Source organism: Nyctibius grandis, chromosome 3 (assembly GCF_013368605.1).
Source record: "Nyctibius grandis isolate bNycGra1 chromosome 3, bNycGra1.pri, whole genome shotgun sequence".
NCBI classification, from domain to species: Eukaryota; Metazoa; Chordata; class Aves; order Nyctibiiformes; family Nyctibiidae; genus Nyctibius; species Nyctibius grandis.
In genome coordinates this window covers 33,090,486-33,105,780 of record NC_090660.1, presented here as the reverse complement: position 1 = coordinate 33,105,780, position 15,295 = coordinate 33,090,486, and the positions used below count along the sequence as shown (strand labels likewise).

Below are 15,295 nucleotides of genomic sequence, written 5' to 3'. Positions count from 1 at the left end.
GCATATTGGTATAATGTTTTAGGTCATATCACTTAGGACTACTTAATTTTTAATGTCTTTAGAATATCTGCTAGATTAATACCAATAGAGACAACTAACTATTTAAATCACAAGAAGACAATACAAAAGTAGAGGTATTTTGCATACTTAGTCCTTTGCTGATAGACCTCAGCCTCTCTTGACATGGACTGCTGTAAGGAGTCTCTACTGTAGTTTTCATCTACCTGTCAATTCAGTTGTTGGTTAAGAGGATTATAGTGAACAGCTCATGGTGTACATCCAGCACTGAAAGGTCGTGAATGTTGCAAGGTAGCCTCAAATGCAAAAACATCCTAAAAAACTTTCTTGCAAGATGAATTATAGTATCACTACTGACCGGTCGGTAACTTCTTCCCAAAGAATGTAAAATTCCACTTGGGTCAGTCATCTGTTCCACCTTTAAAGATACCACATTGAGCGTAACACTTTTGCTCTTACCTGAAGAAAACAAACAGTAACATGAAATACCATAGTACTTTTTCTGTCACTCGTCTTCTTTACTTTTGTAAGACTGTTGAGAATTACTAAGTGGTTGGCTCAATGCATCCCTTGTCATTGTCATTCATTAACAGCCTTATTTAAGTTGGTATTCAGCAACAGAATCCTGTTTAAAATCCTATTTGTTTTGTATTTGCAGATCATGCCCCATGCAAATTGCAAAGATTTTAAAAAATATTAGAGTTTGTACTCTTTTTTCCCCTTAGCTCTTTCTCCTGTCTAGTTCATGTATAAAAATGAATGTGAAGGCCATTTTTAGCTCTTTGTCCTATCCGAAAAATGGGGTTTGCAGGTGTTTGCTTTTTCCAAGCACAAATATGGACCACAGGTTTAAATATGTATGTCTTCAGGAACTGTACTCTGAAAAAAGGAATAAAAAGAAATAATGTGCTACATCTAAGAAGTAATTTTTCAATATGATGTATTATCTTAAGATACTCTACTATAAGCATCCCACTAATACACTGTTTATGTGACAGAGCCTGAAGCTCCAAGTATATTATATTTTGACGTGAAGGATATAAAAAATGAAAACAGTACATCTGAAAGCAACTAGTAAGACCGTATGATTTGCTGTTCCGGTTTGAATGAACGAAAGTAACTTTCATATAAAACATATGCAACTAAGGCATTTGAAAAAAATGGAAAACAAGCATTATTAGGATTCTACAGAGTGACACTGTTTATTGTGCAAACACTAGTATAAACAGCATAACTAGCAGAATATATAAAATAGCTCTTTTTATCAAATGCCATTTGAAAATAAATAGCTGAGAAAGAGCATGTTAAAAAATGTTTAGCAGTTAAGAAATTAAACTCTGTTTAACTGTAATCCATAGAATGACTCAAGACCACCTATTCCTTATTTTCATGTGGTAATTAGAAATGAACAGACCACTGGGTCGTTACATTAGGCTGAAGCACTGCAGATCCATGTTATCTCCATAATTTCCCACTCACAACAGCACTAAATTAGTTAGCATTAGTTTGAATTATTAATGACTAAAGAGAGAGCATGGTATGCAGTATTGTCCTTGTGAAAATACAGACTTTATCTTTGTTAAAAAAGCACCATTCCAAGTAATATCAGCACATGGAACTTCCTACAGTGTGGACAGCAAACTGATTTGAGAATTACCCTCTGAAATGAATGCAGCTTTTGAAGGCAATAGCAATACAGATTAAGCAGCACTTTGACATTTTTATATATTTACCCTCCTGTTGCACATCAGAAAGAGAAAGCTCTGGCTGGCAGACCATTTCATCAATTAAAGGCATTTATAGAATTGTATCTATACTTTGAGGGAGAATAGTAAAGCTGATGTAGTTTTCACTGGGGTACTATACACACTAGAATATTGACTTCTCCATGCATACATTTATGGATTTCAGCAGAGTATAGAAACAATGTTTTTTGGTCCTCCTGATAGGTGAAATTCACTTTAATTCACAAAGTTTGCACACCATTTAAGGCTTACTGGAAAAAGTAAAGTAAGTGGTTATAAAGGTTTGTCTTTCATTCTGCCTACTATGAACAAAAGCACTTTACACGAGTATTTGTGAATGTTCTCTCTCATTCACTGACTAAAGTCAAGTACAGATGCTGCTTCATAGGTGCAATCTGTGGAAGAAATCCTGCTCTCAGTTAACAGTACTAACCTGGGCTTCTAAGTTCCTCTTGGTTTATGATGACTTAATCAAGAAAAAAATTCTCATTTGTCAATGCATACATGCTGTATATATACAAATATGCTTCTCCCGTTGCTAAAATATTTTAGGTTTACTCTCTTGTATGGTTGGAGCCAAAAGAAAGAAATTTCTTTGCATATAAAACCATGGAAAAAAGTTTTCCTTGTTTATCTATTCCTCAAAATAATTACACATTAAACTTGCTTTCATGTCCTCATGGTACATCTGCTATGTGTCTGCTATTTTTCCACATTGTGTGTGAACTGATATTTGCATTCCTATTTTCACCATTTTTCATAAATTCATCTCTTCACCACGAGGTAAAATCTGTGCTCACATAAACACTCAGCACACTCCACTTCTGCAGATGGTCCTGCAGCTTGTTCAAAATCTGCAGGAGTGCTCTACATCGTGCTGGAACTGGAGTGCTTACTGTTTTATGTGATATTTTCCCTTTTTGCCTAAAAGAAACATGAAGCAGGCTAACTTCTTGAGTTCTACTGAATAGACAAGATTACTGACGAATGTACATGGCAAACTCAACATTTACGATCCATAGATTATACATACTCAACAAGACTAACCTGCTATTCCATTATTATAGTCTGCCTCTTCTTTTCAACAATACCTTTAGTTATGCTGTGTACTTCTTAAAAGTAACGATCTTTTTAAAAGCAGGAAACTTAAGTGCTACAGAAATAGCATTACTATTAGATAATAGCCCCAAATGAACCTAACATGAACAATGTAACAAATATTTCTGGTAAATTGAGAGTTGATTGTTTTTAAACATCAGCTTTTGTGCTGCTAATTATGTCCGTGTTTTCCTAGTACTGATTAATTAATATTCCATATCAGTACTTCCACGTAGCCTCAATGGGTAAACAATAAACAATAAAACTTTTGACTTCTCTGTAGCTGATAATTGACATACAAGTTTGGAGTTTTCCTGTATTTGTTTTAAAAGCGTATAAAATGAATGAAGCACATGTAACATATGAGCATTTGGGAAAACGCGCTAGGTTGTGTTTATGTTTTCTCTGCTATGGTAGTTGATTAATGTGACATTTCAAAAGAGTGAAAATTTACATTTTCAGTGTGGTTGAGCATAAGTGCTTTTTTAAGAGGAAGGAGGATCCTGGGAAGGAGTGGCTGTCTTCTCAAAACTGAACCAGTTACAAACTGAAGTAGTACTTACTTTTATCAAAAAGTGATGAAAAATTTGAATTCTTGGATAGCCAGAAAAATAGTCTGTGATATTTGGTTCAATGCTGTCTCCCCAGTTTGTGTTTTGCTTGTAATGCAGCAGGAATACAGGGCAGGAGGTGTATTTTTGCAGACAGAAAACCCATGGTAACACAGGCTGTGAAGAAAATTCATTGCCTGGTAAGGGGAATAAATGGAGCGTTTAGTTGGATTGCATTAGAGTCTTAAATAATAGGTGCCTTTCAAAGTCTCCTACATATTATGGAGCTATCATAGTTTAGATACTAAAGTTACCATCAAAAGTAACATCAAATGCTTTACAATCATGACAGTATAATTTATATTACACCATAAGAGAACAGAAGATATTGTTTTCCAAAGTGAGGGAACCTTTCATCATATCTTTTTTATTTGTATTAAAGACTTTAATTCAATATCATTTAAACCTGGCTTTCAATTTTACACCTCTGGAGATCATCTAGTCCAATATCTTGCTGAATGAAGGTCCAGCTACAGCAGGCTGCTCAGGGACGTGTCCAGTTGGGTTTTGGCCATCCTCAAGGATGGAGACACCATGACATCTCTAGGCAACATCTTCCATTATTCAATCATCTTTACTGTATTATTATTTTTTTTTTCATCTCCAGCTAGAATTTCCTGTATTTCAATTTGTGCCCAAATAGATTTCTCATTTACTTTTCTTATGATATTCTTTGAAAAATTACCCTATGAAATACCCATATGACATTGTAACTTTTTTCTTTATTTTTGAACACTCCTATCGTAATGCTCAGCTCCTCTGTCTCCTATCTCTTCTCTTTCCTTTTTCCCCTTTTCCCTTTTAAATCACAGAATCACAGAATCACAGAAAGTTAGGGATTGGAAGGGACCTCGAAAGATCATCTAGTCCAATCCCCCTGCCGGGGCAGGATTGCCTAGACCATATCACACAGGAACGTGTCCAGGCGGGTTTTGAATGTCTCCAGAGAAGGAGACTCCACAACCTCTCTGGGCAGCCTGTTCCAGTGTTCAGTTACCCTCACCGTAAAGAAGTTTTTCCTCAAATTTAAGTGGAACCTCCTGTGCTCCAGCTTGCACCCATTGCCCCTTGTCCTGTCAAGGGATGTCACTGAGAAGAGCCTGGCTCCATCCTCATGACACTTGCCCTTTACATATTTATAAACATTAATGAGGTCACCCCTCAGTCTCCTCTTCTCTAAGCTAAAGAGACCCAGCTCCCTCAGCCTCTCCTCATAAGGGACATGTTCCACTCCCTTAATCATCTTCGTGGCTCTGCGCTGGACTCTCTCTAGCAGTTCCCTGTCCTTCTTGAACTGAGGGGCCCAGAACTGGACACAATATTCCAGATGCGGCCTCACCAGGGCAGAGTAGAGGGGGAGGAGAACCTCTCTCGACCTGCTGAACACACCCCTTCTAATACACCCCAGGATGCCATTGGCCTTCTTGGCCACAAGGGCACACTGCTGGCTCATGGTCATCCTGTTGTCCACTAGGACCCCCAGGTCCCTTTCCCCTACGCTGGTCTCTAACAGCTCTGCCCCCAACTTGTACTGGTACATGGGGTTATTCTTGCCCAGATGCAGGACTCTACACTTGCCCTTGTTATATTTCATTAAATTTCTCCCCGCCCAACTCTCCAGCCTGTCCAGGTCTCTCTGAATCGCTGCGCAGCCTTCCGGCACATCAGCCATTCCTCCCAGTTTTGTGTCATCAGCGAACTTGCTGACAGCGCACTCTAATCCCTCATCCAAGTCATTAATGAATATATTGAATAGAACTGGTCCCAGAACCGACCCTTGCGGAACTCCGCTAGACACAGACCTCCAACTGGACTCTGTCCCGCTGACCACTACTCTCTGGCTTCTTTCCTTCAGCCAGTTCACAATCCACCTCACTACCCGATCATCCAGACCACACTTCCCCAGTTTAGCTGCGAGGATGCTGTGGGAGACCGTGTCAAACGCTTTACTGAAATCGAGATAGACCACATCCACAGCTTTACCATCATCTGTCCACCAGGTAACATCCTCATAAAAGGCTATCAAGTTGGTTGAGCAAGACTTCCCGTTGGTGAAGCCATGCTGAGTGCCCCTAATGATCCCCCTATCCTTGATGTGCCTAGAGACAGCACCAAGGACAAGTTGCTCCATCACCTTTCCGGGGATGGAGGTGAGGCTGACCGGTCTATAGTTACCCGGGTCCTCCTTCCTGCCCTTTTTGAAGACTGGAGTGACATTCGCTTTCCTCCAGTCCTCAGGCACCTCTCCCGTTGCCCATGACTTAGCAAAGATGATGGAGAGTGGCCTAGCAATGACTTCCGCCAGCTCCCTCAGCACCCGCGGGTGCATCCCATCAGGGCCCATGGATTTATGGATGTCCAGATTGCTTAATTGGTCCCTGACCCAGCTCTCATCTACCAAGACAGATTCCTCCTCTATCCTGACTTCTTCTGGGGCCTCAGGGGTCCAGGGCTCCTCAGGACAGCCTCCAGCAGTATAGACAGAGGCAAAGAAGGCATTCAGTAACCGCCTTCTTTTTATCCTCTGTCTCCAGGGCCCCTACCTCATTCATCAGTGGGCCTACATTGCCTCTAGTGTTGGCTTTACCTGCAATGTATTTGAAGAAGCCCTTTCTGTTGTCCTTGACCTCTCTTGCAAGGTTTAATTCCAAGGAGGCCTTAGCTTTCCTAGTTGCCTCCCTACATCCTCTGACAACAGACTTATATTCCTCCCAAGTGGCCAGCCCCTCCTTCCACGATCTGTACACCCTCTTCTTCCACTTGAGTTTGCCCAGCAGTTCCCTGTTCAACCATGCAGGTCTCCTGGTACCCTTCCTTGACTTCCTACCTGCTGGGATGCTCTGATCTTGAGCTCGGAAGAAGCAGTCCTTGAATGCTAACCAACTATCTTGGGCCCCCTTACCTTCTAGTACCCTGTCCCATGGGATTTCCCCTAGCAATTGCTTGAAAGGCCAAAGTTGGCCCTCCTGAAGTTCAGGGTTGCGATTCTGCTAGCTATTCTGTTCCTGCCACATGAGATCCTGAACTCTACCATCTCATGGTCGCTACAACCAAGGCTGCCCTCAACCTTCACCTCTTCAACCAGACCCTCCTTGTTAGTGAGGATCAGATCCAGCAGCGCTCCTCTCCTAGTTGGCTCATCCACCATTTGCATCAGTAAGTTATCATCAACGCACTGGAGGAACCTCCTGGACTGGGGATGGCTGGCTGAGTAGGCCTCCCAGCAAATATCAGGGTAGTTGAAATCCCCCACAACAACCAGGCCCTGTAATTGCGAGACTGCTCTCAGCTGCCTGTAGAAGGCCTCATCACCGTCCTCATCCTGATCCGGTGGCCTGTAATAGACACCCACAACAGTATCACCCCTGCCAGCCTGCCCCTTAATTCGCACCCACAAACTCTCAACTCGCTCCTGATCCGCCTCTGGACAGAACTCAATACATTCTAAATCTCGCATAAGTATTTAAGTGAATACCAGCACTTCCATTTTTGTGGTGTAAATGAGTAGTATAAAGAATCCTATTGCACAATAACTGTGCAATTTTATAATTACCTGAAACCATCCATAATATCATCTCTTCAGGCACCTACTTACACAGGTTTGAAGCCAAATTCATGTGTAGTGCACTCCTACAAAAATGGATGAGGCCAAACCAAGAATTAATTTGTCTTGATTTCAACTGGGAAATCAGCAGAAGCAAGTGAAGTAGAAGCAGAAATCTCATATTCATGCCAATGCAGCTACATAAGAACATCTGAGAAGAATATTCATTATCCAAGCAACAGACCTTCAACTACAAAATTATTCACGAGCTATCAGTGTGTCCAGAAATACAGCTTTTATGGACACAACCCACCTGCAAAGCTGAAGAACTCCTCATATGCAGGATGCATAATACTGTTTGCACTGAAGCAAAAACCAGCTGAGTACCTAGGCTTCAGTAGGGAAGTGAATATTCTTTAGAGTTTGGTTCACTGGAAATTATGCAGATGGCTTTTCCCTTATTTGTAAAGTTAAATATGAACAGTATATTACATGACCAAATCATAACATTTAGAGAAGTACATGTGGCCACTACAGCACTTCTGTTTTTTTTTTTTTGCTTAGAGATTAAATTAGTTTAAGGGTGAATGGTTTCTAACTGCATTCCATAATGGCTAATTTTTAACTTCAGATCTTTTCATTTCCACATTTTCATTTTCCACTCCTATAAAGAGAAAGGAAGGTTTCTGTTTTAAGCCTATGCCTGTGTGAAGTGACATTATGCATCAGGCTGAAAATCTTGGCTCCCCAACTCCGTTGCTGAAGGGCCACGTGCTGCTTGGTGCAGTCACGTGTCGGAGTTCGGCTCTCAGAGTCCTTGGGTATGTTTGCCTCTGTGCTGGCGTTGCTGACGGTATCACCATGTATTGGGTCTGTCTAGGATGGAGTTAGTCTTTCTAGTAGGTGCCATGGTTCTCTGTTTTAGATTTGTGACCAAAACAATGCTGGTAACACACCAGTATTTTGGCTATTGCTGAACAGTGTGTGCACAGCATCAAGGTCCCTCTGTTTCTCAGTCACCACTAGCGAGTAGAGTGGGGGTGCGCAAGAGCTTGGGAGGGGACACAACCAGGCAGGTGACCTGAACTAAGCAAAGAAATATTCCATGCCATATAACGTCCTGCTCAGCAGTAAAATGGAGTGAGGTTTAGGTAAGGTTAGCTATCTTTTGCTTGGGAACTGGCTGTCCACCGGTCTGCCCATGGGAGGTGGTGAAGTGATTGCCATTGTATCACTTCTTCTGTTTTGTTTTTTCTTTTTGCTTCCAGTTCTCCACTTATTACATTATTTTCATCTCAGCTCATGAGTTTTCTTGCTTTTACTCCTTTCTTTTCTCCATCCCACTGGGGGTGGGCGGTAGGGGGAGTAAGTGAGCAGATGTGGAGCGCTTAGCTACCTACCAGGGTTAACCCACAACACACTGCATGCAACTGTGCTTCCACAATTGGGCAAGGCTAGTGAGATCTGCCCAAGAAGAGTCACTCAACCTACTTCCCCATCTCAGGGATAACCAAAGAGCTCTCATGTGGTAATACTACAGGCTAAAGCTGGATGTGGCCAGTGATCTCAGCATAAAGAAAGCCCAAAGTTCATTATGACTTCTACCTCACTACATTTAAAAAAAAAATCTGAAAAGACTTGAAGTTTATTTCTCAAAAAGAAAAATAATAATATACCAAAATACAATCTCTTAAAGAGACCACCCACACTGCTGGGTGTCAAGGTCACACACAGAATCACAGAATGTTAGGGATTGGAAGGGACCTCGAAAGATCATCTAGTCCAATGCCCCTGCCGGAGCAGGATTACCTAGACCATATCACACAGGAACGCGTCCAGGCGGGTTTTGAATGTCTCCAGAGAGGAGACTCCACAACCTCTCTGGGCAGCCTGTTCCAGTGTTCGGTTACCCTCACCGTAAAGAAGGTTTTCCTCATGTTTATGTGGAACCTCCTGTGTTCCAGCTTGCCCAGGAAATTCCATATGAAATTGGAAAGGACCAACCTATTACTACAGTAAAGATGACATTAATATGTTGGTACCAGGACTGAAAGACAGAAAAATATTTTGGAAAAAATGCGCAATAGAAAATACTTATAAAAGCTACACTAGAAACTAAAATATCCTTTAACTTTGCACTCACTACTTCAATAAAGACAGAACTTCCCAAAAGAACAGAAATTCAAGCCCTGGGAAACAGTATAAGGCTTAACAAGACCCTCCAGTGAAGGAGAAGCAAAGGATGACTAGTCCAAGTTAAGACTTTCAAAAACTTCAACATTATGGCCATACATTGAAAGACACGAATTCTGAGTCTCTCATAATTTCACTGAAAACACACGCATCTCTTAAAGAGACACTAAGCAGCCTATCTGGAAAGGCAATCCCACACTGAGTTACAAGTGAACCTTCTCTGCTCTTACTCATGTCGCACAGCCACTTCCTACGCAGGTGTTTCCACTCGTCTCGAGGACACATGCATGGAAGACCACTGGCACACATGGCACTTTCTCAGAGCTGTGTGGATACTTGATTTCAGTAAGCAGAAGCCTACACAGCCATGAGGCACAGATCTTACTGATGCAGGAGATAGCTTTCTGTCATATGACTACTGAATCTTATGAAATGGATGGGTATACTTAAAACAATACAATTTTTAGCCAAATCATAGCTCCTTTACTCCCAAATAAGCAGCGTCTCACTGTGTCAATGAGAGGTATACAATGAATGAGGTACTCTTTTTTATAAAATGGCAAAATCAAGTATTTATGTTTGTATCTGGAAGTGTACTTATGGTCCAGGTACAAATGAGACATGAAACACTTCTTCCCCTCTTCCAAGCAAAAAAAATCATCTGTACTCTTTGTCACCCTCCGCTGCCACCAGGAGACTGAGTGACAACCCAGGTATAATATTTCCTGTATCCCTGCTCGGAATTCCAGCTACTGGAGAACAGCATTTTCAGTACAATGTTTACATATGTATATTGACATCCACTTCAGGGAAAGTTGTTATTTACTTGATTTTTGTGTGATTTAAAACTATTTAAACCCAATAATCTCTCTTCCCCTCTCCTGTTCTTCTTGTGACTAGACTAATACCATGCATGAATTTGCCACAGGAGTGTCTGTGCATGAGACAGTTCCTTGATTTCTGATTCTGTCACTCCTCTTCTTCTCCCATACCATCACTGGGGAAAATAACGCCCAGCAACAGACAGACACATGCTCAAAATATAGACATGAGGTGATAACTGGGATCGACTGAAGTCACTGGCAAAAGTCCCATGGTCTTCAGAAGTACCACAAAATCATACTTCATATGGATGCGAACCTGGTAACCAGGTTACACCACTGGAGTAAGTAGCAAAGGGTAGGTGGGAATTTAAGCAATAGTCTTCTGGTTTTAGATATTGATTCATTAAGTCTTCCCTCTAGCAAAAGCTTAAAGATAAGCCCATGTTTAAGTGTTTTCATGAGCTGCTGCCTTAACAGGTATTCAAAGCAGACATAATGTAGGAGTTGGTGATAAACTAAACTAAATCCAAAATGAATCTAAGCAAAGGCTGTTGGTGGCTGAAGCAGGGAGATGTGATTCACCTCAGATGTAGTCAGAGTCAGCTTCTGTGCTAGAAATCCTTTGATGGAACTCAAAGAGCTGGTTCAAAATCTTTCTCCTCAACACAGAGTGTCACACACCCCGTACAGACTGCCAGAAAGAACCAAAAAGTTGAACCAGCACCAGCAAGGTGGCAAGAGCAGGATCTAGGGAATGGCGCAGCTACTAATCAGCTCTCCTGCCCATGGATTAACAATGTGGCGCCAGAACAGTGGAGGCTTGTTTGGCTGCTCTGGCCTTTCCAAGCTGTGCTTCTCCCCATCCATTATGCATCACATTAACGATACCGTGTGGTTACTTACCATCATTTCCACCAGCTGGACGATGCTATATTGCTTACATCACAGAGGAATTTGTCCTGCTGACATGTGTTATGTCTGAACTGAGTATTAGGAATTGATTTTGTCTGATTAAATTTTTATAACAACAGCTACGAGAGACCAGTTCTGTATTACCCACTTCTCCAAGTTCTCTTGGCTGTGGACCAGTAGATATTCACCAGTAGAACTAAGAGAAGGAGCTGACCCACCTCTACACTACAGTAATATTCGTAAATGAGTGCATGTTCTCTGAAAGCATATTCTACTAATTTTTTTTCAGAAGTGAGAATGTCAAACTTTTGTCATATGCTGGCTCTTTCCTGGCCCACTAAACTGAAAATAAGCAAAAAACCCCCAGCAAACCAAAAAAAACCCCAAGAAAACCCTCACATGATGGAACTAGAACAGAAATGTAATGGTTCAGCCATGGTGCATGCATACAACAGGACAGGCAATGATACAGTACTTTAATCTGTATTGTCTATATAAAACATTTATTTTTAAGCTCTATAATGGTATTATAGAAATACATAGAATATTTTATAGAGTGTATTTTAGTGTACTCACTGTGAAAATAACACATTTATTAAGACAGGTATTCGTATGTCCAAACGTTTTAAATATATGCACTTCTTTGCCTTGCAGTGTTATGTTACTTTGAAAAACAAAATATCAGTATTTTATTCTTTGCTCCTCACCAGCATCTTCTCATTCAGATTTCCCTGGGTCATCTAGGGTGCTCACTGCTGTGAAATATTTTATAAAAACCACAAAGAGTACTTAGATTTGTAGATTTCCTATATTTGTTTGCATTCGTGTCTAGTGCACATGGCTTGCCGTTCAATCCTCCAAGTGCCTTCTTCGTAAGTACAGTGACATATAGTGCATTCATCAGTTTTCACCTCCCGGCCTGCTGGAATGACAATCGTTTCTGCAAAGCAGTTCGGGCCTAAAAAAAGGAAAGAGTTTATTATGCGACACCCACAGCACACACCGTAACTCAGCACCGTTCAGTTTTAGTCTCAAGGACAGAAAACCTAACACAAAGTGAGTAACGTTGGGCACGTTACACAAATGTGAGCACGGCGCACGAGGCATAAAAGCAGCCAAAAGAGCAAGGACCCGATCTCAGGTGTGGCTGGAGGTTTTCGGGACGGACTGTCCTGCCCTCCACAGGGGAAGGTGCAATGAAGCCTTTCGGCAAAACACGCCACTGTGACAGACCTGGGCACAAACTGACGATGCAGACGAATACAAGTTTAAGCCAGAGAAAAAGCCGGCTATTGATAATGCAACAGTGCAACTCTAAGCTACTAAAGAGCTGATTATAAATGTTATTACTTTTTCTCCATTGGAAAAATACATCGTATTTTCTGTAGTAATCAAGGTATCAGATTAGTTTATTTTCCATTTCATGCGGAAATAGTCCTTTTCCAGTAGAACAGAATAGCTCCAGCCTCTTCTGAATGAAGATGCTTTTCGTGTATAAAATAAAATATTCCATCTTATGTAAGTCAGCAAGTCTACAAACACCCCTTTTCATAGTACACTGAAATAACTTCATTTCCAAGGACAAGGCAGGAGAATGACCCACCAGCAAAACGTTCACAAGACAAATCTGGTTCTTTCAAAAGGTGACATCCTCGCATCTCTCTTCCGCAGAAGGCTGCGAGTGCTGTGTTACCTACAGTTCTGTTAAAAAAATAGTCCATTTCTGCCTTGAAAATCCACACATGCTTGTAAAGTGGCACTAAACCCTACCGATCATCTCCTGTCTATACACTGCCATGTCCTCAGAGGAACCTGACCCTCCCACTCACTAAGCACACACAACAGCTGCCTGGGCAGAGCCTAGCCACTCAACAGCACTTTGGTACCACTATCCACCCGGGTAGGATGTGCAGTAGGGACCAGCATATATTGATCTGATACAGCTGAAACTCTTGAAAGAATATGAGTGTGCAAAATGCTTATCAGCTGCCGACCTGTTTGCCACACAACTAAATAAACCACAGACGAGGTTCAGTCTTCCATTGCCAGTGGTCTGCTGTAAGACATAAGGCAAACAGTATGGCTGCTTCTTGCAAGGCAATGTATTTATTTTTTTTTAAGTGCTTCCTCTGAAAACCAAAGGTAGGTGCATGCTGCACATTTTAAAACACAAACCAAATAGTTCACAAATCAATTTTAATAGTTATCTCTTAGGATCAGGTAATGTGTTTGTATACTGACACTGCAGCCTGAGAATTAGTTGCCAAATGGACAATAATGAAGGCCTTTCCTCAATGAAGAGGAAAGAAGAGACTTGGAAGACTTGTAGAAATTTGCTTCACCAAATTGTACCCATTAATCCTCTTAATATTTAAGCCAGTATTTTGTTTTAGGACTAACTGTTGACAAAGATCTCTAACATGTGGCTTCTTCCCTAGTTTTGGGTGGCTTCTGGCCCATTCAAGGCTTTGGATGCAGAACAGATAGCAAAATACAGCATACCTCATGTAAAGCTACCTGCTTTACTAAGTTAATGTTACTGTGGTACGTTTGTGCTCGCGGCTCCCTCAAGCTGTCCACGCAAAGTGCCACCAGGTTGGACAATGCAGGAAGGAGGACTTCGGGGTGGAAGACATGCTCCTGGGTCCCACCGCACACTGGGAGGTGCCCTAGCTTTCAGCTGAGATAAAGCAGCCTTACTAACTATGCTGTCCTTGGTGGAACTTCAATGGATTTCAACTCTAATCTATATAATTCTAATTGTGTTTCAGTTAAATACAGTATTCTTCTTGCACCTAATAAACTTTCATCCCAAGATGGGTTCACCCACGCATTAGGTAAAGATACCTGAGTTTTGCATGCCGGCCTGTAATAGCCCCATGATTTACAAAGCTGTATGATATAAAGAGTTAAAATATTAAAAGCGGAATGTACTTTCCACGGAGAATTTGTATGAAACCTACAAGACCACTTGAAATTTAAACACTATGTAAAAGGCACAAGGGGAATGAAAGTGATGTCAATCCCCTGTGCAGGATTTATTTCATTCTGGGAAAGTAAATGTTACAGCCTATACTTGGTTATAAAAAACAACCAGGGAATGAAGTAAAAATAGTGCAACACACATAATATAATTCACTAGGATTCAGAATGTAAATGCCTCCATTCACAATTAGCAGCACCTTAGTGCCATGTGTGACAAGTCCTTCTTACATCAGAAAGTTATTAAATGCAAAGACACAACAAGTTAGCCCTAAATTGTTGAAGTATTTAATATGGGGGAAAGTCATTGCTTTGGTAAATCTACAGAAAAGCAATAACCATATACTAGAGAAAGGGATCCTACAAAAATAAATGACAGCAACAAAGTATGTCATTGAGCAAGCTAGATATTTTTTTAGTATCATGCAACTTTTCTATAGAAAAATGCCTATTTTCTGGTTCTACATTTGCACCCATCACTACTGTAACTGCAAATCCTATATAATAGTTAGACTGGCAGTAGTCAACTGGCATCCCTGCCTCATCTTTTTCTTTGCAATATCGTGTGTGCACAATATTGTGGTTAATGTTATAGAAAAGGTCATCAATGAAAAGGCTGAACTGACTGTATTACTGCAACACCATGCACATAAATGTCAGTACAATATAGTGTCCAAATATGGGAAAATAATTCCACAGCTCTCCTTTTATCATTTCTCCAAATCCTCAGATGTCTTCTAGGGAAAAAAAACCCTGAGCTTCACCCCAAACCTCACTCAGTTTTGAATCTGTACGAGCTAGTCCTGGCTTCTGGTGTCCTGTGGCTCCCTTCCCACCAAGCTGGTGATGCTCATCCCTTTCCTTTTCCTCCGAGGAGCAGTCACACAAACCAGACTTGCACCGGTGCTTCTGGCAGCCCTTCCCCAGCCCCTGCCAGTTGGATGGACAGTGCTGATGGAGCAGCTAATGATGCAATTCTCTGTCTGCCTAAAAGAACTGAGGATCGAAGATTTTAAGCAGACAGTGGGGCAAGGAGGCAGAGCAGGCACACAAAGGCTGGTGTTAGACTCAGGAGTGCCATTTTCTCACTCTCCCTTAGCAGATGGAGGCAGAAGCATGTGTCTCCTCCACATTCAGAGTGGATAAGCTGCCCTGAAGGCATGGCATTTGCTGAAACTACTGATTTAGTTTAAACTGGGCAGTTTATATTGATTTAGCAAGATTTTCAGCTTCCTATCACAAAGGGCGAGGCACTTCTGAGTTTTTACAAAGTTTGCAACATTACCTGCATTAACACATGGAAAGCATTTCCAAGTAAACTGGGGCTGTTCCAACTCCAAAGTGGTGGTGGGCTTTCTGACTAGATGT

General features: G+C 41.3%; 1 protein-coding gene across 2 annotated transcripts in view; it reads right to left on the bottom strand.

Moving 5' to 3' along the window:
* Window positions 1-11,569: 11,569 nt before the first annotated feature.
* VWC2 (von Willebrand factor C domain containing 2) overlaps window positions 11,570-15,295 on the bottom strand; it is a 73,507-nt gene continuing 69,781 nt past the window's right edge. For both annotated transcript variants that reach the window (XM_068396938.1, XM_068396939.1), the window contains exon 4: window positions 11,570-11,903. In XM_068396938.1, the coding sequence (XP_068253039.1) occupies window positions 11,752-11,903 (152 nt within the window). In that variant the 3' untranslated portion in view covers window positions 11,570-11,751. The remainder of the gene's footprint in view (window positions 11,904-15,295) is intronic.